This window comes from Xyrauchen texanus, chromosome 35 (assembly GCF_025860055.1).
Source record: "Xyrauchen texanus isolate HMW12.3.18 chromosome 35, RBS_HiC_50CHRs, whole genome shotgun sequence".
NCBI lineage: Eukaryota > Metazoa > Chordata > Actinopteri > Cypriniformes > Catostomidae > Xyrauchen > Xyrauchen texanus.
Genome location: NC_068310.1, coordinates 24,705,644 through 24,731,886, shown reverse-complemented (window position 1 = coordinate 24,731,886; position 26,243 = coordinate 24,705,644). Strand labels below are relative to the sequence as shown.

At 36.6% G+C, this 26,243-nt stretch overlaps 2 protein-coding genes across 3 annotated transcripts; one reads left to right on the top strand and one right to left on the bottom strand.

Annotated features, from left to right (window-relative positions):
* Positions 1-1,312: 1,312 nt before the first annotated feature.
* LOC127629216 (prostaglandin E synthase 3-like) lies at positions 1,313-7,839 on the bottom strand. Its single transcript, XM_052106344.1, has 8 exons — positions 7,644-7,839; positions 4,196-4,309; positions 3,331-3,400; positions 3,156-3,254; positions 2,979-3,068; positions 2,795-2,851; positions 2,587-2,614; positions 1,313-2,372 (listed from the first exon to the last, which is right to left on the bottom strand). Coding segments are annotated over exons 1-8 (480 nt in total). The 5' UTR covers positions 7,646-7,839; the 3' UTR covers positions 1,313-2,352.
* Positions 7,840-14,887: 7,048 nt separating this feature from the next.
* dtx3 (deltex E3 ubiquitin ligase 3) lies at positions 14,888-25,663 on the top strand. 2 transcript variants are annotated; one of them, XM_052106333.1, is made up of 5 exons: positions 14,888-15,296; positions 15,506-15,553; positions 19,013-19,821; positions 20,563-20,780; positions 23,988-25,663. In XM_052106333.1, the coding sequence occupies exons 2-5, from the start codon at positions 15,541-15,543 to the stop codon at positions 24,061-24,063; spliced, it is 1,116 nt and encodes a 371-aa protein (XP_051962293.1). In that variant the 5' UTR covers positions 14,888-15,296; positions 15,506-15,540; the 3' UTR covers positions 24,064-25,663. The 2 variants fall into 2 exon arrangements, with proteins under 2 accessions (XP_051962293.1, XP_051962292.1); XM_052106332.1 differs by having other exon boundaries at positions 14,888-15,314.
* Positions 25,664-26,243: the final 580 nt, after the last annotated feature.

The following is a 26,243-nucleotide window of genomic DNA, read 5'->3' as shown; positions in this document are numbered from 1 at the left end:
CCTTAAAACAATATACATTTTATTGGATGGTTTCTCTGATAACCTTTCATAAGAATTTTTTTTTTTTTTTTTTGAAGCACTTGAAATACAGAATTAAGTTCCTTGAATACACATTAGGATGTTTATGACAGCTTTAATTTTTACATTCTTCACAAGTGTTAATACTCAAAGGTATTTAAAATCATCATTTAAAAAATTAAAATAAATGATATATATACATACATACATACATACATACATACATACACACACACACACACACACACATACACACACTACCGGTAAAAAGTTTTGAAACACTTACTCATTCTTTGATATAATTTTTATCAAAGTCATCAAAACTATTAAGTAACATAAATTGAACTATGGGAATTATGTTGTAACTAAACAAAATCCAAAATAAATAAAAACTGTTATATTTTTTCATCTTCACAGTAGTCACCCTTTGCCTAGAATTTGCAGAAATGTACTCGACATTTTCTCAACCAACTTCTTGAGGTGTCACCCTGGGATGCATTTTTACAGTATTGAAGGAGTTCCCGTCTATGTTGGGCACTTATTGGCTGCTTTTCTTTATTAAATAATAGTAATTATATTTTTGTCTACAAAACAAATTTCAAACATTTAAGCATACCTCTTCCGATCAAAAGATTTTTAAGATCACGAGAAACATTTCAGTCAAGTGTTTCAAAACTTTTAACAGGTAGTGCATTATATATATATATATATATATCAAGTCATTTTCGTGGCCTGATGGAACAATTGCTCCACCTTGTGGTGGTGAAACTGATACTTGCTTTCCACCACCAAAAACATTGCAGCCAAGCTAGTGATTCGTGAATACTACAGAGAAAAAAAAAAAAAAATTTATAATGACTCTTTATTGCTTAGTCTGTTGTTTTAAGTGTTCCCAATAAGGCTCATATCTAGAATTGTACATACCTTAAGTGAGATCATGCATCAGAACATAATATACAATAAATAGTTGAATACTTTTGTATCTTAAGAGTTTAGCATTTCAATTTTAATAACTTGAAATATGGTTAACAACAAAAAAAAAGACATCAAAATTTAGTAATCTTGCACAAGACAAAGGAAATATGCTTTAATAATATTTTTTCCCTTTATATTAAAAACATTCAATTTAATTTTAATAAAAATGCACATATTAAAAATAGGCTAAATATTTTGCTGAGTGCATTCTCAGCTTATATAAACGGATACAGATATGGCCAAGAATATATTTAGCATCCCTACAAAATATAATTAAAACCACATCAAGTAATCCTCTACATTAAATGTGCATAAACAGGACAAAAATGCAAAAAGTGTTGTTTAGAGACAGTTTATTAGAAATATGTAGACAAAAACCCCACTGCATTTAACAAACGGAAATTTATAAACCTGAAATGACAGGCCACAACATTGTTGTTTTCTTTTAGTCACACCTGCATTGATTTTAAGTGTAAACACAAATTGGTCATCTATTGAGAAGTTAACCTTTTGTTCTGTACAGCACGTCTAGTTTTTTTAATTACCCCTCTCTACATATATGGAAGAAACCAGTGTACAATTGTCTGCTACACATCTAAGTGTGATAGAAAACAAATACTAACAGCCAACCTGAAATAAATTTCATAAAGCAGCGTGTATGGACAGGACTATGTACTTCGAACATTTTGGATTGACAAAAATCTATGTGAAGGTCAAAACTGCAGCTAAAACACTTAAAATGAGGGGTTTGCCAATGAAACGGTGCAAGGGCTCTAAATATGCCATTTTTAAAATGCAAACTAATGTTTTATCTGGCATTTGCAGCTAAATGAAAGCATCAGCCTTAAGACAATGCTTGCTTCGCTCACACGGAAATTTTAGCCGAAACACAAAAGAACTAAAAACATATAATTAAATAAAATGTTCAGTTTGAATAAGAGAGGGTGTAGGCCGAAAGTGTTCAAAATGCCATTCACACTCTTTTCCATTACTACAAATTACAATGTATACATTATATGATGCAATAACCCCACTGACATTGAGGAGAAAGCCCAAGACTGTAAAAGCCATTGTAGAGTAAACTGATCATAAGTGGTTTCCACAGTACATCAGGAGAGCTTGCAATTGTCCATGCAGAACAGATAAGTAAAGTGTATTGTCGAGGGGCTTAGATTGCCATCAACACAACAGTAAAAATATATCCCTTGTGCCTTTCTGCAGAAATATATTGAAAAACGGTTTAAAAAATGATGCAGTATTTTTTTTTTAAATGGCTAGCAACTCAAATCTAGTCTCTCTCTTCATTTAACTGTTAAGTGGAAATCCTTGCTTTCTTCTGCATAATGGTTTCCGGTTCTTTCACTCAAGGTCTGGCATTTCTGAAAGAAAATTATTGACAAACTTAAAAATCAATAAACAGCAAAGGAGTCTACTAAAAATATATAAAGGTTACAACTGCTATCATATGTTGCTTATATGTATTAATTCTTTTTTTAACCTGGGCTTTCAGAACTCACATTATGTCAAATTACTCAAGGAATAAACAAAACAAGAAGGCAGATATAGGAGAAAAACTCATTTAAGAAAACTTACTTTCATCATCACTATCTGCAGACTCTTCCTGAAATTGGAGATACAAACAGGTGAACCACAGAAGGTTTTGCAGATTCATAAATTTGGAAGATATTTACACAGTTAAACCAACTCTGAATTCTATCTATAATCTCTCATTTTATTAGCATTTTCTTCTGGTCTGGTCAGTTTAGCAATATAATGGCTTTGGACAATATTATTCTCTCACATCTTCTGCACCATCCACATCTGGTAAGTCATCTTCCCCTCCCATGTTGTTCATCATCTTTAAGAAAAAAAAAGAAACGTGGGCACGCACGCACACACAAGAGTAGGACTCACTGTGAAAGTGTTTTCTTTCATACACTTCAAATAACTTTTCAATAAAATTTCAAATAAATTTAGACATGCACCTCTGAAAAGCGGTCAAAACTGGACAATTCTTCATCAGAGTCATCTTCCCAGTCTTTCCAGTTATTGAAGTCAACACTGAGCCAATTAAGCTGTGCAAAGTACAATGAGAAACTTTTAATAACATATTACATAATGGCATTAATATTTAATAGATTAAACAATGCGTAAACCCTGACCTTTGCCTTTTCTTTTGTTAACCTTGGCCAAGATTTGCCAGGTTCTGCTTTCTTCAGACAGCAAAACACAGACCTGTCTGTGCGTTTGTGTTTAGACTCCTGCAAAAGTAAATACAGATAGTGCACTTACAACCTGAATTTGGAGCATAAAGCATGAGGCGCTAGGTGTACTTACATTTGGGTCAATAGACTCAAAAACGTCTACTTCATTATGGTGTTTCATGTTATCTGTTCCACCAACACAACTAAAAAAAGAAAAAAAAAGAAAAAAACATAGCATATAACAATTTAGAATAAAATACAATAGAATTGTACAGAAATGTATAATACTAAAGAGGCAGGCAATAGACTTTATTCACAGTTGCGCCTTGTCGGATTTTTTAAGTGAATGAAAACGAGGCTGTGAGCGATAGACATACAGTATAAAGACTGTTCAGTATAAAGCTACTAGATCACATCTGATTTTCCACAACTTATGTTGTCTGGAGTTTTTTTATTTTGTTGTCAACCGAATGTTCTTGGAAAGATATTTTTGCAACGTTTTGTCCACGGAATGATCCAAAAACACTTTAAACTGTGCTGTACAGCCCATTGAAGAGACTATACGTCTCTCTCTCACAGCCTCATTGTGATTCCCATCAAAAATCAATTATGGTTTTTGTATGTACGTTAAATAGCTGAACACGGGCAGAGTAAATTCTATAAAATCACAGCTTTTCCCACTTGTTTATTAAATTTTTCATGCACGGGTATACTTGTTATTTTAAACTCTCATTTAAGGACAATTAATTGCAAAATTACCCCAAAATAACTATACCTGGCAGACAATCAAGCATTAACATTTAAATGCAATCTAAACAAAGATGACATAATATTTAAGGACTAGTTTAATTCCATAATTTGACATTGGAATATTTTAAATAAAATAAAAGGGTAAACATATCCTTTGATTTTAATACTCAATGTAATATTATTTTACAATCCCAGTGTGACAATGAATGAAATGTGTGGAAGAGTATACGGTTGCAACAGAGACATACCTGAAATCAAGCTTTGATTTGTCAAATTTAACATTGATATCTTTGCTGTCTTCTATACAAAATTCAATGAAGACTGCATCTCGTCTGTCATACCACTTGGCACTTGCTGGCTGCCTGTAAAACAAAAGCAATCATTCAAAACTGATATTCGGAAGCCTGGGTTGACGCTGACTATCACACCTGGAGTCGTGTGTTCAAATCCAGGGTGTGCTGAGTGACTCCAGCCAGGTCTCCTAAGCAACTATATTGGCCCAGTTGCTAGGGAGGGTAGAGTTACATGGAGTAACCTCCTCGTGGTTGGGATTAGTGGTTCTCGCTCTCAATGGGGTATGTGGCAAGTTGTGGGTGGATCGCGGAGAGTAGCATGAGCCTCCAAATGCTGCGAGTCTCCTCGGTGTAATGCACAATAAGCCACATGATAAAATGCTCTTGACTGACCTGGTCTCTCATTGCCATCTCACTGCTTTCCACTACTGGGCTGGGCTATGGAAGTTATAATGTAAATTAGGTAAATTTGTTGTGGAGGCAATCAGATGCAAATGTCTACCACAGCGTGACATAACAATGTAGAGGAAGTTTTGGTGGCTTGAAGTTCTGAAACTTACAGTATGTTTTTAAAGTAAAACAGGGCTAAAACGATTAGTCGACGTTATTGACAATAAAAGAATTGTCTACAAAAATTTTCGTTGACGAATAGTCTTTCATCTCATTTAACGCAACATGAGATCAGATAAGAAACTAATGCTGGCACGTGAGAGCACTCACGCTTGAATGAGAGGAAAACGCAGCTCACAGTCCAAATGCACTCTAAACTTTCCAAACAGCTTCAGGTGATATGGATCGCAAAGTGTGAGGGAATTACACAAAAAATCTAAATAACTAAATATAGAAGCATTCTCATTGTGAAATACAGCAGAGCCGGAGCTGCCGTTCCCTTAAGCAAAACTTGCATATCAGAGAGACACTCTGCCATAATATCTTTAATGCATCCCTTATTAAAGTTCAAATAATAAGGAAGCAGGTCATGTAAATAAGTATAAACTCCAAAACTGGCATTTCTCTGTGGAGTCAGAGTATGTGTCGCATGAAGGGGGGAGACCGCACCCGGCTAAAGCACACTCTGGCGCGGGAATGCTTGTCCCTCGTGCAAGCCTGCTGCAGCTAGATTATAACGTGTTGGCTCACCACACAGTGAATCATAATACATTTGTTGCGATGAATTTGTATCTTATCGTGAAGAAAATCTGTGATATGCAGCTCTATTAAGAAGAGAGATTTTGGTTTTTGAGAGTTAAAGATGGATCGATGTGAACAAAAAAGTGAGAGAGGGCATTCTTAAACACTGCAACAAAATACTTGTTTGATTTGTTGTTGTTTTGGCTTATTTTCCAATATAAATATCTAAAACTAATAAAAACATTTAATTTAGGAGCTCTACTGCAAAATATATATTTTTTTTCTCTGAGAATATTGAATGTAATAAATATTTTAATATTTAAAATATCTAAAAATCGTTAAAACAAGATACACTCACCTGAAGCAACATATAATATATTTAGACTTGCTTATAGAGAATAGATCTTGAATATAATTATAGTTTGACTTTACTGCACTCGCAGAAGAATAAAAAAATTGGGGAAAAAAATACACCTATATTCAAGATACATTCTCAAAGCAAATCTAAATATAATATATGTTGTTTCACAGATAAATCTTGTTTTAACGATTTTTAGATATTTTTTAATGGAAAACAAGACAAAACACTTGATTACAAAATGAATTTTTGCAGTGATTTATTTTTACTGAATTAAACTTAATAAAAAGTATTTTTTTGCCCCTTTAATTCAATTAATGTCATTTAGAGGAATTAAAAAAAAACTGATTGTGTCCTCTATTATTAGTAAGCAGGTTTATTACAACATTTTAAGTCAAGGTACAAGCTGAATAGTCTGTTAAATGCTAATGACTAATCATTGCAATAATCACCCAAATAGTCGAATAATCGTTCTAATACTTGCTAGATTAAACTATTATCAAAATAATTGTTAGGTGCAACCCTAAAGAAAAATTAACTATTAAATGATAAAGTAAAATTGTATTCCTCATGTCATGACCCCATTAAGAGTTTTGCAAGTAATATACAGTAAACGTGGCAAATTTAGCAACAACTGCATTGTACTTAAGAAAAACTTTGCAATGTGCAGAGAAATGAGAACTAACAGAACGCAATTATAAAACAAAAACATATTTATAGTAAATTAAATTATAAAAGGATTAGGGGTGGGGCTGCTGATGCAATCCTTATATTCACATTTCACACGATTATTTTGACACGCACTTTTCTATGGTTAAAGCGAGCTATTCTTGAACATAGTCTGCAAGTCTCAAAAAGTCCAGCTCTAGTCTAAATTCAGGCGTGTAAAGTGGATCATGATGGTGACGTTCCCGTGGCAACCCAAATTCGTATATATTGGCAGATTCATGCACGACCCTACAGACACACCACCCTCTAGCGGGAAACTAATCTTCAAATAGTGCGCACACAATCTTAATCTGCCTTGGGTTTGACCAATATAATAAACATTAATAATTAGGTAATGCTCGCAAAATATGTAACAGCGCACATTCAATCTTCTACTGTATAAAATAGTGCATGAACGCTGACTAAGAACACGCCACTGAAGATAGGCTAATATTAGCAATAGCCACCCTTTACAACTAATACATGTTGATCTCTGTGAAAATGCAAATGTATAATCCATTATATTTATGACATGTAAATTAATAGAATTTATCAAAATGTCCCGAATCCATCCAAGCTACTGTTCTCTTACATCTTGCGAGCAAACGTCAAAATGATGGTCATGTCATTAATTGTTTTCAAGTCAATTTGATCACACAAACGAAGTAACTAGCATGCCAGACTGTTGCAAAACGCATGTTTAGCTCTCTCTATAAGTGCTACTGAGCATAGTGAAATACTGATATGACATGAAAGAAGATTTGCAGCTTTCAACAAAATAACACACCAGCAGAAACCCTGATAGCCTTAGTACACTGTTAACGGATAAATCCCAGTCTTGCGAATTGCAAATACATTCCACAGTAAAATAAACAAATTATTAAATAAAGGACAGTCTTGGATATGTCAAATGAACTAAAGCTGTTAGCAGTGCAATGCCACAGGCCTAGTTTATCTGCTGCTAACCAGCTAGCCAAGCTCTGCTGTGGGAACAAATGTGTGCCGATGAAGACTGGATGTTCTTCTATGCTGTTTAATACAGCGACCACCACATTGAACGTTATTCTCTGACATGTTCATATCTGTTTATTAGTTAAGTGTATGTAGTAGGTAGGACACGATAATGCTTGTCTGACAGAAGCTATACACATTGGCTAACTTGCTAATAATTTTTAGTGTACTTTTATCAATGGCATTCAAACTTACATATCGATATCTTCTATCGGTTTGCACCTAAATTTGCTTTGCCCCTTGCGTCAGGTAGTGTGTTGAACGTATGCTGTCAGTTCAAAGCGAATGCATATAGAAAGCTAGCTGTTTATGCGCCGCTCAGCCTGCACAAGCACCGCGAGTGTCTGCGTATCTTCGGTACTACTCACTGTCTGACGCGCGGTGACGCATCATCCCAACGTTTCTAGCGACTTCTGCTGCGCGCTCCGCGCCATAAGCAAATGCGTCTCCATAGAAACGCTACGTAAACCTCCCTCGGCTCGATGGTACCAGAGCTATTTATCAAGTCGAACCTACAAGATTAGCAAAGCAATGATTAACGCGAAGCTCCATAGACTTTACTTAGGCCGTTTTTCTATGGCTGTCTTGGGAGAGATGCTTCAGTTTGCTGAATAAACAGATTTTGTGAGGAAACAACTTATCACTTAATTGATTGAACGACTGTCCGCTAATTTTCAACGTGTTTTACACTAAAACAAATCCTTTTCAAATGAACTGTGTGGGGTTTACTGCAATAAAATGGCTGTTTTACAACAGAAAACACAGGTAGCTGTTAGTTTACGGCTCCTCCCATTCATTTGTATGGTACTGTCGTATCACGCTACGGCAGCACCTCTTGTTACGCTCTCCCTTATGGTAAAAACTAGGACTGCACGATTTGGGAAAAAAGTCATATTGCAATTATTGAGGTTAATATTGCGATTGCGATATAATAAACAAATGGTATCATGAGTCACCTTGCTTGGTTATCAAGGAAAATGCACAAATAGATTACTGATAATGCTGAAATTTGTATTTTTCAACATACAAACTAGCAACAACAACAACTATAAATGCACAGTGTTTTCAAAATAAAATATTTTTACAAAATTAAGTAATATCTTTGCATTACTGAAAACTTGTTATTTTCTCAATATTACACCTAAATAAAATAGAACAATAAATAAGAATACGAATTTTCACGAAAATAAGATTGTCCAAACAAACAGGGACATTTAAGCAGGATGTAACATGTACTTAAACTCTTTTGAAAAGGAAACTGGATATAAAAGTGTGGTTCACTCAAACCACTAAAACTGTTGTTGTATTATTTATATATATATATATACACATACATACATACATACATACATACACACACAAACAAACACATTTTATTGTTGTTGTAATTTTAATGTCATTTTTCACATAAGATTGATGTTATGATGATCTCATCAATGATGCAACACGTTGCAAGCTGCAGACAGCTGGGGTGAGAGACGAGCATCTCAGTGTTGGAGTGTGCATCATCCGGCAGAACTTTAAATCTCTCCCGGTCTTAACTCCCGCTCAGATTGGGTCTCTTGCGTGACTGGTTGAAACGGCTCTGACCGCACAAAGAATGACAGTTTTGGAGTTTGTGTTTATTTACATGGCACGCTCCCATATTATATGAACTTTAATTAAGGATAAAATAAAGATATATCGCAAAGCTGTGATTCTATTAGACACTCGAGCTGCAGACAGCAGGGGTGAGAGACAAGTGTCTCCGTGTTAGAGTGCACATCATATTGCCAAGCTGTGATCTGTGTTTCTGTTTTTCTGGCCACCAGTTCAGTGTCAGTCTGCTCGGCATCTATCTTCACCTGATTTACACGCTGCACACCGGAAACTAACATGACATGACCGCATCTGCCACTCCCTAAACTGAGACTGACTGGTCAATTTTATTAGCGGTGTAGAAAATGGGCAAACAGCTCTCAGAGAGAATGGGCTGTCACGTCCACACATGCACTTATTTATTTAATATAATCGCACAGGCTGACATCGCGATTGCGATATGATTAATCATGCAGCCCTAGTATAAACGCAGAGGTAGTGATCTGAGTTTGAAAGATATCTGGCTCTAACGATATTGTTTTTGTAATGCAGGGAAAAAGTCAAGAACCCCCCCTCTAAGGAGCGGATTCTAGAGGGGGGTCCAAGGAGGGCACAAGGGGCAAACAGGCGGTCCAAGGGGGGCACAAAGGGGCAAACAGGCAGACCAAGGGGGGCACAAAGGGGAAAACAGGCAGACCAAGGGGGGCACAAGATGGAGCCGGGGACCAGGGAGACCAGAGCAGGTCAGGCGGACGGCCAGGAGACCAAGGTGACCAGAACAAATCTGGGGTACGGTCTGGAGACCAAGGGGATGACCTCAAGGTGGGGACCGGGTCTGGAGGCTTGGGCGACTGCCGCAGGACAGGGATTGGGTCAGGAGGCCAGGGAGGCGGCCATATGACGGGGACTGGGTCAGGAGGCCAGGGAGGCGGCCACAGGACGGGGACCGGGTCAGGGGGCCTGGGAGGCGGCCACAGGACGGGGACCGGGTCAGGAGGCCTGGGAGGCTGCCGCAGGACCACAGCCATGGAAAACTCCGGGGGCGGAGCCGTGGAATGCAGAGCCGTGGAGAACTCCGGGGGCAGAGCCGTGGAGGCTCGGGAGACAGGGCCGTGGAAGGCTCGGGAGACAGGAGCCCTGGAAAGCTCGGGAGACAGGAGCCCTGGAAAGCTCGGGAGACAGGAGCCCTGGAAGGCTCGGGAGACTGGGGAACAGAAGCCTTTTTCTCCTCTTCCTCCGGACGGACGAGGCTGGCAACGCTGGCTCTGGGACGGACGAGACTTCCAGCTCGTTGGCCCTAGCAGGCGTGGGCGTTGGCTCGTTGGCCGTGGCAGGTGTGGGTGTCGGCTCGTTGGCCGTGCCAGGCGTGGGCGTTGGCTCGTTGGCCGTGGCAGGCGTGGGCGTTGGCTCTCCATGAGTACTCTCAGAAGCGAACATCTCTGAAATTAAATCCACGTACTACTCCCACATGCAGTCACCGGTCTCCGGTAATTCCCTCCATTCATGGACAAGGAGGCCGATCCGGTAAATGGACTTCAGGTGACTATCAGCAAATCCAGTGCATCTGGCAATGTAATTGACTTGAGTACTCAATTATAGAGAGGTTCGCTTAGCTCAACTGGAGGAAGACCGCTGCTAGATCCATCTTTGGTCAGTTGTTCTGTAACGCTGGGAAGAAGTCAAGAGAGCTGGATCTAGGTGCAGCTAAGGATTTTAATAAAAATAAACAAATACAAATAACTGGGAGACACAGAAACAAAATAAAACATCCACGAGGGGAGACAAAATCATAGACAGGAGAAAACATCCACAAAGGGCACAGGCATCACACGGTGGGTCTAGATACATTCAACTACATACAACAATGGACCATACTGAACAGAAATCATGGCCTCAAATACACAAAGACTAATGAGAACATTAAACACAGGTGAGGAACAATGAGGGACAGCTGGCAGTGATAAGAGCAGGGAATTATGGGAAGCGTAGTACGGGAACAGATGACGGGGAGAAACACAGGGCAGACAACAGTGAATCGTGACAGGTTTGCTCATGGGTCTGAGCGTAAGGCCGGGGTAGCAATTTTAAAAATATATATTTTCTGGGGATATTTTTTATTCTGAGGGGACCCCACTGGTCACTATGTTTTTTTATTTTTATAAAACTAGATCTTTTGACTATACTTATTGTTAACTTTTATGGGTACAACTCCAAAAGTGAAAATTATGTTCTGTTTCAGAGGTTAGAGAGTCGATTAATACACTGTTTATCCAAATTCCTAAATTCACTCTTATTAATTGGAGGAGATTTTAATATCACTTTAGATAATGCTCTTGACAGATGGCCCCCTTGTGCTTTATCTTCTTCCAATAACACACTGAAGGCCTTTATGCAGAAATTTGGAGTATTAGACATTTGGAGAGAAAAATTCCCTGGTTTTAAAGCCTTCACTTGGAATAATAAGGTGTGTACTCTCATGTATCATATTGATTACTGGTTAACCTCTTGTAGCTTACAGTATTCTCCCCACGCCATTGACAGATCATAAAGCAGTCTCTGTTAATATTGCTTTGCAATCTTCCTTTTCCACCAACCAATATAACTCTTATTGGAAGCTTAATAGCTCTGCTCTGGAACATGAATCTGTAAAGGTGACCATTCACGGCTTGATTACACATTATTGGAATGTAGCTCAGATTAGTAATGATTATTTTAATAATTGGGAACTACTTAAATTTGAAGTTAGCAAATTCTTAAGAAAATATGGGCGTTTTTTGTCTAATGCTAGAAAATTTCTAAAAATTTCAGCTCGCACCCAGATATCATCTCCCAGTTTTTCAGACAATGAAAAAAATTGAGCTTATTACCCTTCAAAACCAACTGGACGAAATCTATAAAAAGAAAGTAGAGGGGGCTTTCATTTGATCTAGACAAAGGTGGCTAGAGAAGGGCGAACAAAACTCATATTTTTTTCTTTAGAAACATTTAATGCGAAGAACACAATCTCTCATTTGAACATTAATGGTACAATATTGCATGACCCAAAGACTTCCGCAGATTACTTTTCATCTTTTTATAGTTTTCTCTATGAGAAAAAATTTGTTGAAAGGGATACATTAGATTTCTTGAATAGTCTCAATAACACCAAAGTTGTAAGTGAAGACAAAAAATAAATATGTGATAATCCTATATATTTAGAGGATGTCCTACGTGCAGTTTGGGTGCTTAAATTAAACAAATCCCCTGGTGTGGAGGGTTTGACGTTGGAATTTTATAAATTCTTTTCAGAAGAACTTGCTCCTTTTCTTTTGAATCTTTTTTCTCAAAGTATAGAATATAAACTTCTGCCCACCCTTACACAAGGTTTAATTACCTTAATTCCCAAACCAAAAAAGGACAAATTGTTTTTAGACAATTGGCGCCCAATTTGTCTGCTTAACAATGATTATAAATGCACTCCATTAGCAATGATACACAGTCAGGTTTTATGAGTAATAGACATATTTCAAATAATATTCGTTTGGTTTTAGATCTTATTGATTACTCTCACCTGTATTCAGATGAGAGCTTCATCCAATTTCTAGACTTTCATAAGGCCTTTGATACAATCGAACATCAATTTATATATTTAAAGCCTTAAAAAATTCGGCTTTGGTAATTTTTTTGTTAATACTATTAATTCCAATGGCAATTGTTCAATCAAGTTGTGTTCAGGCACCTCATCCAGATTGAATCTCAATCATGGTATTAGACAGGGATGTCCCATTTCTCCATATCTATTTTTTGTTTGTTCACAACTACTTGCAGATTCTATTAAACAAAGTCCATTGAAGGGTAGTGCAGTTGCAGGTAGTGAAATTATCATTAGCCAATTAGCAGACAATACCACTCTCTTTTAAAAAAATACAGAACAAATATCTATAGCTCTTAATATTATCCATGCATTTTCCAAAGCTTCAGGAATTTTACTGAATATTAATAAGTGCGTGTTAATGTCCCTTAAGCAATGTGAAGATGAAATCACTTTTTTAGGCATAACGATTGTGAAAAATTAGGATAATAGGTGTGAGCTCAACTTTCCCGCAATTATTGATAAAACAAAGAAAAAGTTTAATCAATGGTTAATGAGAGACTTATCTCTTAAGGGGAGAGTATTGATTACAAAGGCAGAGAGTATCTCAAGACTTACATATGCAGCACTCTCCCTGGCGGTCAGTAATAATATCTGTAAAACTAATAAAATGCTTTTCAATTACTTATGGAAAAATAAGACCCATTACATAAGGAAGTCTGTGGTGATGAACACAATTGAAAATGGAGGTCTGAACTTTCTGGATTTTGCCACTCTTAACCATACTTTTAAAATGAACTGGATCAAGCAATTTATGAAAAAGCCAACAAATATTCAAGATATTATACCTCAATTTATTTTTTCACAGGTTGGTGGTCTTCATTTTCTTTTACTCTGTAAATACAGCATCACCAAACTTCCGATTAAGTTATCTAATTTTCACAAACAGATGCTTCTTTCTTGGAATCTGATTTATAAACATAATAATAATATGGAATAATAAGCATATTTTGTATAAAGTCATTATTTTGTGAGCAATGGTTTTCTAATAATATAATTTTGGTGAGCCAACTTTTTAACCAAGCTGGTCTTTTCTTGATTTACTCAGAATTTTTGTCTAAATTTAAAATTCAAATTTTTTCTAAAAATTATGCTGTAGTTATGGATGCTATACCAGCTGGGATAGGAATGCTCTTTAAAAGGGATTGTCCTCAGTCTCCTTTGCAATCTTTGGATCCCGAGTCCCTACTCGACTTGTTTTTGGTCTGATTTCTGCAAGATTATTCGAGATCATATCATTCCCAGCTTTCAACTCTTCATAAGGAATGTTATTTGATTAATTTGCTGCTTTTGTTGGCAAAGTTTAGTATTCATAAATGTAAGTATGGTGGTTATAAACTATTAGTTTTCATTTTTAATTCAGAGGTTCAGCAATAGGCTACCTAAGAATAATTTCCAATTTGAGTAACAAGAAAGCTCTAAAGTGTATTGAAATATGTAAAAAATTTGATATTTTTATTTAAACTGTTTATGTTTATTTATTTTCCTTTTTGTTGTTGTTTGTTTTAATATACCTCTTGGCTCTTGATGTAAAAGATTTGTAAGCATTAATAAAAAATTAAAAATATATAATCTCTGGCTCTGCCTCAATGGTAAAGGATGCCAACTGATTCGGGACCTTTTAGAAATAATGTATTTTCTTGTCAAGAGTCAACAAAGCTTTGTCGGCATGATTGTTAACATTTACAATATTGCCAAAGCATTCTTTTAGATTACAAAAACAGACAAATGAAGAAAAATAAGGTGTAGTCAATAAAGAAATGGAGGGGGAAATACGTGAAATGGAAATCTTAGAATATATATATAAAATAAAGAAAAAAGAAATATCATATAGGATCCAAGATTAATTATAGGTCTATACAAAAGAGACAAAAATATGTGAATAGGCCTACTACAAGCAAAATATTTTATAATTTATTTTAGCTTCTAAAATACACTTTAGTGTAGTAAATCAAGAAATGGAGGGGGTAATACGAGAAAGAGAAATATAAGTAGGCTAATATAAAAAAAAAAAAAAAAACATGAATTCTGTGTGCAAAATATTGTGAATTACTTTCAGCTTCTAAAACAAACATTTTAGAAAGACTAAAAGGTGAAGTAAATAAATAAAAGGAGGTGAAACTGAGCATGATTGTGTGATTATGTTGATTATTGATTATCGATGTGGTCTTAAAAAAGCTCCACACAGCGGCCACATCCTGTAAATCTCTAATCCGGCTCAAACCAACAGACTACAGTGACGAACTTCCTGTCTACCTTATCTTGTGTTCACAGGATTTTTCCACTATAATTAATAAAAGGGGAAGTGTGGAACGACGGGACATGACATAGAGACGCCGTGTTTGTGTCGCGAAGGTGCTAAAGGGAAAACCGTTCGGTCGTGACAGTCAACGATGTTCTTTGTATTCATGTTGTCTTCCTTTGGCCAAGGACGGGGAATTGGAAAATCACAAAGAGACTGAGCTGACAACTGTCAGATGAGCATCGGAACTTGAGTAGGATATCTCAAGCACAAATACGCAAGAATTGTCATAGTTTCGAAGGCAATCTCAATGCAGCGGTCGTCTGTTGACTTCATCGAGTGGAAGAAGAAGGCAGTCTCCGGTTACAGTCTGTTCCCTTTGCGTTCATCTCTCCCGGTAAAGTCACTACAGAAGGTGAATTAATGTATCACATGAACACAATAGGCTTTATCAGTATGTGTTTTCCTATCATTATTATTTGATTTATGTTAGTGATTCGGTTAAAGCAACTGGCATCCTTTTCTTCGCGTATTTATGTGAGGTTGCTGGAATACGCTCAAAATAAACAATGTCTGCAATTTAACTTGTTTATTTTTCTAAAACAGGGAAATAGGCCTGTTACTGCAATTGAAAGGAATTTATGGGATCACAAGGTAATTTATTTTTCTTAAATGTTATTGTTGCAAACATGAATTGACATTCATTAGCTCCAGCTAGTGGAACAGAATGATCCTTTGTTTATACAGTGAACACATTACAGTAGAGATCAGTTGATCCGATCCTGCACATCACTCCGAACGCCTGTTGGTGTGATCGACCTGACAACACTCCGCATAGCCTATCCATATTAGAAACTTCATTGTCTAGAATATTCCACACCTCTCCTGCAGCACAGCCACAAATGGATTAGAAGAGAGTAAATGGAAAGAGATATTTCATAGTGAAAGATCTAAGACTGAAATCAATCTTATAAGAGGGTAAGGACTTGGAATTTGTTTAGAATGAGGATAGAAACATGACTGAGATGTACCCGAGAGCTATCCTGCTGCATGTGACATGTCTTGTCTTGCCAGGCAGAGGTGTAGATTCCAAGGGGGATGTGGAGGAGGTGACACCCCCCCACCCCCCACCAATAATCAAAACAAACAAACAAGCAAGTACAATCCCTTGCCATGATCAATGGAAACATGTAAATTCCTCATACTGTAACCCCCCTCCCATCTACACCCTTGTTGCCAGGTGTTGAGTATTGTGAATGTATGCAGGGTTGACTCATTTTCCAGATTACTCATCATATGCTTTTCTTCACAAGGAATGGGGTGAACTGATAACAAGCACAGGCTAATGTTTAACCGTAGGAAACATCAAAAGGGTAGATGTTCAACATGTACTGTAATTGGGTAGTTTATGGGACATGTCAAATAAGCAGTGATCATAGCAGTGACCTTCAGTGTGACAAGCTATACTTTTAAACAGCATGTTTCTAATTCGTGTCCTATTGTTATACATGTGTTTATGACCTAATATTAATAGAGATACCTAATTCAGAGACATGTTAATATTAGATGTTTTAAAAAATGTATTTGTCTCATACAGGACTTTTTAAATGGGTATTCATTAGTTCTCTAGCTAGCGTTAGCATAGCGTTTTTCGTGTACTTTAAGTACCGATGTGACAGTGGTGTTAGACGCTTACTGTCATCTATCAATGTGGATGAGCATGAACGTCTCTGCTGCCCCCGCCAGCTCTGGAATATCATTTGCATCTGGAAAATGTTGGAGTTTGAGGTAATTTCTAAAGTTATTTATTACTACTATAATATAATTGCTTTGCCTAAAAACAAACGTCAGAATTCAAGCGAACATACTTCTACAGTTTAGGATAGATTCTTTTTGTCCATCATATCAATAATCTTTGGAGACTGTCTACATTTCACGTTACTTCTAAAGACAGTTATTACCTTTTATTAGAGAACTGCTTTGCGTGAAATAAACCTCAAATATCTAGTGAAACAGAATGTTATGAACTCATTTTGTTTCCAAGCAAACCAGCGTCATGGTTAAATCAAAATCCACAACAATTGCTGTACCAAGTTACTAAACAAATTAAGACGTATGCCATTTCATAGAGGTGGAGATGGGCCCCTCTTACTATAGCTGTGATAACAAATAAAATAAAATTACACATTGCTTTCCAATGCACTTGTAAACACAGCTGAAAACTGTCCATTACTAACATACATTGACTATACACGTAATTAAAAAAAGTTTGAGGGAAACTTGTATGAGTTTTCTGTAAATTACACTGATACTATTTTAGAGAGTGGTCTAAACAATTAATAATGTCTTACCTGTCCAACAAAATAGAAGCAACATCGGCATCACTACTCATGTTTTTCTCCGTCATCAAATCTTTCCACCTTGTGTATGAGCATGAGGATTTTCTTCCTCTACGTTTAGTGAAACACAGCGGACCTGGCGAAACACAATGAAGGGGTGATTTTTTATGGAAAACTATTATGAGTACAGTCTTCATCTCATGTGAGTGTACACCATTCGGATCACTCTTCACAAAAACAAATTAGCCACATATTATTGAATGCCTCTTAAGTGAATTTCAAAAAGTGAAAAGGTGATTTAAAAAATGTAAACGTTCCCTTGTACTTATAGAAACAGTATAACGTATAATCTTGATGTTGAAATAAAATGTGCTTGTTGTTTGTCAACTACCAAATACTTATATTCTTAAAGGAATATTCTGGGTTCAATACAAGTTAAAGGGATAGTTCACCCAAAAATTTAAATCATCATTTACTCACTCTCATAATATCCCAAGTGTGTATGACTTTGTTCATTCACCAGAACACATTTAAATAAAAAAAAAATCTTGGCTCAGTAGGTCCTTAAAATGCAAGTGGGTGGTGATCTGGTTTTTGAAGCTTCAAAAATCACAGACAGCAAGCATAAATGTCATCAAATCAACTCCAGCTGTTAAATTAATGTCTTCTGAAGTGATGTGATCACTTTTGTTGTGAAAAAAGATAAATATTTAAGTAGTTTTAAAATGGATATCACGCAGTCTCTCGCGTGACGTATTGACGTTGCCATGATACAGACGTAATCTCACGCTCTCCACTCAGTTGAGACATCCAGGATAAGCACACAAATGTGTTTGTGAGTAAAGAAACAGATCAATACAGATCTAAACCAAAACCAATGTAAAGCGTTCCTCCTTCTCACTTGTAAACAGCGCTGCTGTGACACCCGTAAGTCAGTTCTTGCATGTTTCAAATACCAATGCGATTACATCACACGCATACCGCTCCTGACTGGAAGCATGATTTAGAGTTAAAAAATTTATTTAAATATTTATATATTTTACATCAAAAGCGATCATGACGCTTTAGAAGACATTAATTTAGTCATATGGATGATGTTTATGCTGACTGTCTGTTCTTTTTGCATTTCTACTGAGCCAAGATATTTTTCTGATATTTAATTTTCTTCAAATGTGCTCTGGTTAAGAAAGAAAGTCATACACTCCTGGGATATTATGAGGGTGAGTAAATAATGAGATAATCTTTGGGTAAACTATCCCTTTAAGCTCAATCAACAGCATTTGTGACAATGTTGGTTAAAATTACTTTAGAATCAGCCCTCTGTAAAAAAAAAATAAAAAGCAACCAAAAAAAAAAGGCAAAAAAAGAGGTTACAGTGATGCGCTTACAATGGAAGTGAATGGGGCAAATTTTTGGAAGCTTTAAAGGCTTGAAATTATAATTTTGTGAAAGCACTTACATTAATTATTTTAAAACACATATTTGAACAATTCTGGATTTGCCCCATTTACTTGTATTGTGCCTCACTGGAATACAGATTTTTGCTTTTTTTTTTAATCCGCATTATGCCACAAATTCTGTTGATTGAGCTGTACATGAATTGAACCCATAATATTCCTCTTAAGTTTATAGAGGCATAGAATGCTAAATGTAGAATTTTTTATTCAGGAAAAGAAGCCTTATAATTGCTTATAATAGTCTGATTGCTCCATGTTTGCTCCATTTTGAATGACACGAGCAAAGAGATGTGCAAACTGATCTCTTTCCCACCCAGTTTCATCTGATGAGATGAGTGTGCGAGCGGGGCAGGGCAGTGATGAGGTGCTGGTGTCGCAGGCGGTGTGGGATTACCTTGCAGCTGCTGGACGGCCCTGGTTGGTTGACTTTGAGGACAAGCAGGGACTAAGTGCAGACATCATCCGACGTGGGGAGCGTGGCGGCTGCTGTGCTGTGCGGCTCTCCCCAGTGGAGGGCAGCAGCAGGGCCAGAACTGGGCTGATGGAGAGTCCGGTTTCACCTGTCACACGGAAAGCCTTCATAGACTTATGCCGCTGTGCCCGGAAGGAGATGACCAAACTGGAGGCAGCTCCCAAGAGAAAACGTTCTCTGTTACCCTGTGTGACATCAATGGAGCCTGATGTAGAGGGGAGCTTGCTGCCTCCGCCTCCTCCTCAGCCACGGCGTTCCCAGAAGCAACAGCTGAAATATAGGAAAAATTCAGACATGGAGACCTGTGTGGTTTTACCCATGCAACATGAGGCCACAGCAAGAATGGGGCCTCAATTAAACCTGAGACAAGTAAATGAAGATGAGAACACCATTTGCTCTATTTGTATGGGGGAGATGGTGGAAAAGACAATTCTGGACAAATGTGGCCATGCATTCTGCCGGTCTTGCTTAGAACAAGCTTTCCAAGTGAAGAAGGCATGTCCTGTGTGCAGACTTGTGTATGGTCAACTAATTGGTAACCAGCCGGCCAACGGGAACATGATGGTTGAAAGAGATCCAGATCTGGAGTTGCCTGGACATGAAGGACACGGCTGCATATGCATTATTTACAGTTTCCCTCCTGGTTTTCAAGTGGTAAGTACTGCTTAATAGCAGAATGGAAAAGCAGTTTTGAAAGAATAGTTCACCCAAAATGAAAATTCTCATGTCATTCCAAACCCATATGACTTTCTTCCTTATGCTGAATACAAAAGTAGATGTTTTAAAGTCTTGTGAAGGCATGCTGTAGGATTTAGTGAGCAATAACCCAACATTTTAATGCCCCGTTGCACATTCATGAGCATTTTGAGAGGCATGTTCACATTGGTTTGCATATACATTGTTTTTAGCACTTAACAACAGAAGTTCTCATGTGAACAAGCGAGCCAAGGCAAAAAACATTCTCTTTTGCTGAAAATTATGTATTTTCTTTTTACCAAAACCTATCATGTGCTTTCAAAAGACTAGAAAATGATGCTGGAGTCTAATGGACTTTTTTCATGATACTTACTTTTGAACTTACTCTTAAGCTTCCACTGCCTTTGTATTGGCCCACGATATTCATTGAAACATCTTTTTTGTCTTTCACATAAGAAAGAATGTTTTATGGATTTGAAACAACTTAAGAGTGAGTGAAGATTGACAGAATTGTTCCTTTTTTGAGGTGAACTATTTCTTTAACCATTTAATGTAGACAGCAGACCAGATTTCATTATCTAGCACATAAAAAAATAACAAACCAAAACATAATCAAACTGTAATCACAATCAAGTTATATTGTCAAGAATTTATTATAAAATGTGTTATGTGTTGCATTGTGTTTTGAAATTCTTTCAGCAAGAACATCCAAACCCTGGGGTGCGGTACCCCGGCACAGACCGTGTGGCATACCTGCCAGACAGCCCAGAGGGAAACCGTGTTCTACGCATGCTGCGCCGGGCATTCGAGCAGAGGCTCATCTTTACCATAGGCACCTCCATGACCACTGGCATGCATAACGTCATAACTTGGAATGATATCCATCACAAGACCTCCATATGGGGCGGACCACGATGGTATACAATTTAATAGCAAAGCTACATTTATTTTAGATGATTTGGTTGGTGAGACCACTAGCACCTCCTTTTGAGTTGTTTTTTGGCTCCGATATTTAGTCAAGATCAATCATTCAAATTGCCTCTCAACCAATTCAACATGCTAATTTGGAACTAAAATTTTACAAATGCTGCATACAAAAGATGTTTTTAAGGAATATCACATTCATATTCCAAGTTCTCTGAAGGGATACTATAGGTTTTGGCAGGAAATAACCCTGAATTTGAATGCCCCCGTTGTGTAACATTAAACCCTTTTAAGCAATTTTATCATACTAAACTAATTTAAACATGTATAATGTTAATTATCTTGTGGCTTTACTTTTGAAACAATTAGTATTTTAGAGTTTATGGACTGACCCCATCCACTCCATTGTACAGTTGTGAGTGTCTTTATTTGCTATTTTATAAACAAGGCATGAGATGAAAATATTTTTTTGTGCTACTCTGGTTTGTACTCATATTTACAAACCAATGGTACTTCAGAAGATGTTTTAAGTTACATAGACCTCCATCAGCACTTCAAGAAACAGTTCAACTTCCCAGAATACAACTGTTATGACCCATGTTTGGGACCAACATAAGAAGCTGTCAAAAGTTAAACAAAAATGTTGATACTGAGAGCATGGATGCGCATGAATTTATAGAGATATATTTTAAACTTGGCCTTCAATACAAAGACATTACTGTCTATGACATTTGTAATACTGTCATGGCTGAGACACGCTTTGATCTGCCAAAGGACACTAATCAAGCAATAGACTTGTACTTGTACTTGCATTTAACACGAGAACTACCGGAATTATATAACTAGCCTACTAGAATGGCCATAGTGGTCATTCTGACCGTTAGACTGTACCAAATGTCATGTCATATTTACATTCGAAACTTCTATTGAGGTTTTAGAATGAAGCTTCTAATGTCTGTCGTCATATTTTATATCGTCATCACCCTAAAAATGTATTGAATAAAATAGAATAATATGGATCAAATGGAGCGCCAAGCTGAACGCAGATAGTCCTACATAATACGATCTTTTTTTGTAATATATAATAGTGCTAGACTATACACAAACATAGGCCTATATATATTATATATTAGCTGCTAGACTGCCCCGGAGGAAGGTGCGTGCCTCGCTTTGTGTACAGCAAGTTTTTTCACTGGAATCAAAATCCATGAATAAATGAATCTGTTATATTAATAATAAACACCAGGACACGAAATTTTAATTCTAATGAATGTGAAAATGTATTAGTTCATCGACAACCACAGAACTTGCTATTGTAGCTGATTGATACAAATTTGATTATTTATATTCTATTATTTTCTTTGTAAAATAAAAACAAATCAATGCAATAGCTTATAAAAACATCACCAATGTGTATTTCAATGCATAGTAAAAACCTTAGACATGTATGAATCACATATAGGCCAAACCCAAAATGGCCAAAACAGTTAATAAAGAATATGAACATTCGCTAAACTGTGGGAAAACTGATTTAGAAAGCAATATTTGTTTTACTGTGAGCAAAAATATCATGCTGTAAAACTATAATGAAAATAGGCTATTATGCTGTAAAATCATTATGAACGAATTCTCCTAAAAGTGGGCTCACTTGAACAAAAAAGGGGGCCCCCATTTTAGGAGAATAATTTAATATAAATAATCAAATTTGTATCTGTAATCAGCTACAATAGCAAGTTCTGTGGTTGTCGATGAACTAATACATTTTCACATTCATTAGAATTAAAATTTCGTGTCCTGGTGTTTATTATTAATATAACAGATTCATTTATTCATGGATTTTGATTCCAGTGGCGGCTGCATAGGATTGTTTCCAATTTCCAATAAATCCAGAGCGTTGTAAAGTCCAAAAGTCAACATGTTTTGAAAAAGGATAGATGTAATAATTTCCAAAATTCACAACATGTTTTTATCTAACGAAATATTCCGCCTCAATCCATGTTTGTTGGCGTTTAGACTTTCAAAACCCTTTTCACTGTGGTGGAAAAAAACTTGCTGTACACAAAGCGAGGCACGCACCTTCCGGGCAGTCTAGCAGCTAATATATAATATATATAGGCCTATGTATGTGTATAGTCTAGCACTATTATATATTACAAAAAAGATCGTATATGTAGGACTATCTACGTTCGCTTGGCGCTCCATTTGATCCATATTATTCTATTTTATTCAATACATTTTTAGGGTGATGACGATATAAAATATGACGACAGACATTAGAAGCTTCATTCTAAAACCTCAATAGAAGTTTCGAATGTAAATATGACATGACATTTGGTACAGTCTAACGGTCAGAATGACCACTATGGCCATTCTAGTAGTTATATAATTCCGGTAGTTCTCGTGTTAAATGCAAGTACAAGTACAAGTCTATTGCTTGATTAGTGTCCTTTGGCAGATCAAAGCGTGTCTCAGCCATGACAGTATTACAAATGTCATAGACAGTAATGTCTTTGTATTGAAGGCCAAGTTTAAAATATATCTCTATAAATTCATGCGCATCCATGCTCTCAGTATCTTTGAGTAAATGAATGATGGCAATGACGCAATCGGAAAAGAGCTATACACACACCGAAACTGTAACGCGTGCGCACGCGAAACAATGGCCATAGTAAAAAAAAAAAAAAAAAAAAGGTGACGAGGTTTATTGACAAAAATAAAGAAAAAAACAGTAAATAAACACATGCTAAACCAAACAAGGTCAGGTCTGTGTACTAAATTGAACTGTCAAATAACGAAGAATAAAGAAATAAGGTAAAAACACAGAAAACAAATCTTCCGGGCCAGTTTGTTTGCCTACTGTGTCTATTGCTAACTATTTAACTAAACAAGACAAAACTCACTATCCTTTTAAAATAAAATAAATGAAATCAAAAACAACATCAAACAAACACAGGAGCTGATTTCCTGGGGCAGCAGCTGCCATGAAGTGCAGCTAGCACCTTTTAAATAAGCAGGACTCTTGGTGTAGCTGATTAGAGTCTCCACCCACATTTGATAAGCAGACACATACAGGAAAAAATAGAAGTTAAAGAGCAGGGCCACGTAACAAAAACAACCTCCCACGTACCTGTTTCAGTCACCGCAGCTGCATTGTATTATACTGCATTACGTATTGTTTACACATTTTCTTTTTTTTCCAGCTTTGGTTATCCAGATCCCACTTACCTTGTGCGGGTGACAGAGGAACTGCGAGAGAAAGGAATAACAGCTGATTGATTATTTGTTTCTAGCACTTAAGAAATTTCAAGAGGATGTCAAACGTGCACTTGACCACAGTCTTTGTTTAAACTCACCGTCAAATTAGCCACAACCATCTGCTGCAGCATTGGTTTGATCAGGATGCTGTGTTCATGATGTTTAACAGTTTAATTCAGTCATTATGTTTAGCTTTGTTCTTTGGGTTACATGAGTAAAGGCAGTGTGTTTAACATAAACTTTTTTGTACAAACTGGGGTGCACTCTGAGACAGATTGTTCATTATAAGATACAAAGCTGAGTTTAAGGTACCCAATGGAGTGCTAAAATGTGAATGTCAAGAAGGTGTACACGTTACCACATCTACAGTACAACCTTCCACTTGCCTGTTTCAGGTAAGAACCAATCACTATTCTGATGTCCTCCCTCTTCTTACTATGTTTCTTCCATCCAAACTATGCTTAATGGCCTTTTCACATTATGGAACATCTGGATGAGGACAAATGAGGGACAAATGGCATAGCACAGCTAAATGGGTACAGCTGGGACAATCCCATCAAACTCTTTTTTTTTTTTTTATTCCCTCTCTCTCTCTCTAGTAATCAGCACTAAGAGGCACTTTGCGATGGAGGTATCTTTTTATTATGAGAATTTAAAGTGTATTCTGCCTGATCTTCCAGACTGCAGGCTCTACAGAGGTTATTTCAAGCCTTTATTATAAGATCCTAGTAAAAGAGATGCAGGTTGTTTTCAGTGTGTGTCCTAGCTTTGTTCCTTTTCTCTCATCCCTAGCAAATGTTTTGGTCTTTCGTTTCAAGATCAGGTGCATAAAATCGTTAATGTAAGTTTGATCTACTTTTTCCTTATTTGTTTGTTAATGTACTCAATTCTGAGTTTATTTGATCACATTTCTTTTACATATATAAAATGATGTCACAATAAAAGGGCGTGTAAATCACTTGAACCAAACTAAAAGCATAATAGCGCAACACAACTGTAACCATTGTTTTTAATGCCTCAGGCTTGGAGAAAAGCCTAGCACGTTTTTTTTTTCTTTCATGGAAATGTTATTGTGCCTTCTTCTAAAGGTCACAGACAGTTGCTGCCTGTTATTACTAATGGTAATCGCTAGTATTTGTTAAGCTGTGTTCTTATTGGTCTGAAGCATTTACCTTATTGCAGTATTTCAACTTTAAGCAAATTGCACCATACTTCAAGAGACTCATTACCAGATTTCTAATTGATTAACACATACAAAATGTGTTAAATTGGCTTTGTGTAATGGTATTTTATTATTAGCGGTTGCTTATGTTTTACAGTATCATTAAATAAAAAAGGAGAATCAGATTTCAGTTTTCTTTCCATACCATATTCCCTTTACCCCACCCTTTAAGTTATGAAGGACCAATATAATCAGGATTTGTAGGAATAAATTGTTACTGTCATGCAAATTTCTATGCACTTCAAAGTTAGATTTATAAAACAGACCTCCTCGGATGACTGATTGTTTAAAGTAAAGAATTTGCCTTTATAGTTGTGTTGATTTGTATTACATAATTGAATTGTATGCTACAATAAAAATGTGCTTTACATTTTCATACTTGAATAAAGGGATTCTGTTCGGTTACATTGTGTTCTGGTATTAATGCCACCTTTAAGGGTTATTTTGCGCTTCACCTAGATGCTTTTTCCTCAATATTGGAACTGTGCTAGAAACATTGTCAAATGGAAATTGTATCATTTATATGGGAAAACGTAATATCTAAAGACATTGACATGACTCTGATGTAGTAGCAGTACTGCATAAGGAACTTATCAAGGTAGTCTGCTTATCTCTGTGAATGGTGAAATTAAATCGGGCCTACCTGCTCAGAATGACCTGCCTGCAGTTTAAGTGTCTGAAATAGCAGGATGAGCTACCTTTAACACTTTTCCATGAGTAGCATTTCTTGTCAGCAGGAGTATACTTACAGTATTACCTCTAATAAATGGATTAACCTTAAAGGTGCACTCAGGACGTTTTTGTTCAGGTCGTCTTGGACTTACACCGTCATCTGTGGGTGTGAATGCAGCATCTTTCAAACACACTGTTTACAACAATTCACAAATCACAGTAAGCCATGATGAATTTCCATGAGTGAAAGTGTCCAATGGCAAGGTGATTACTGAGATTTATGCTGCCTGCTAAGTCAGATTTTCCA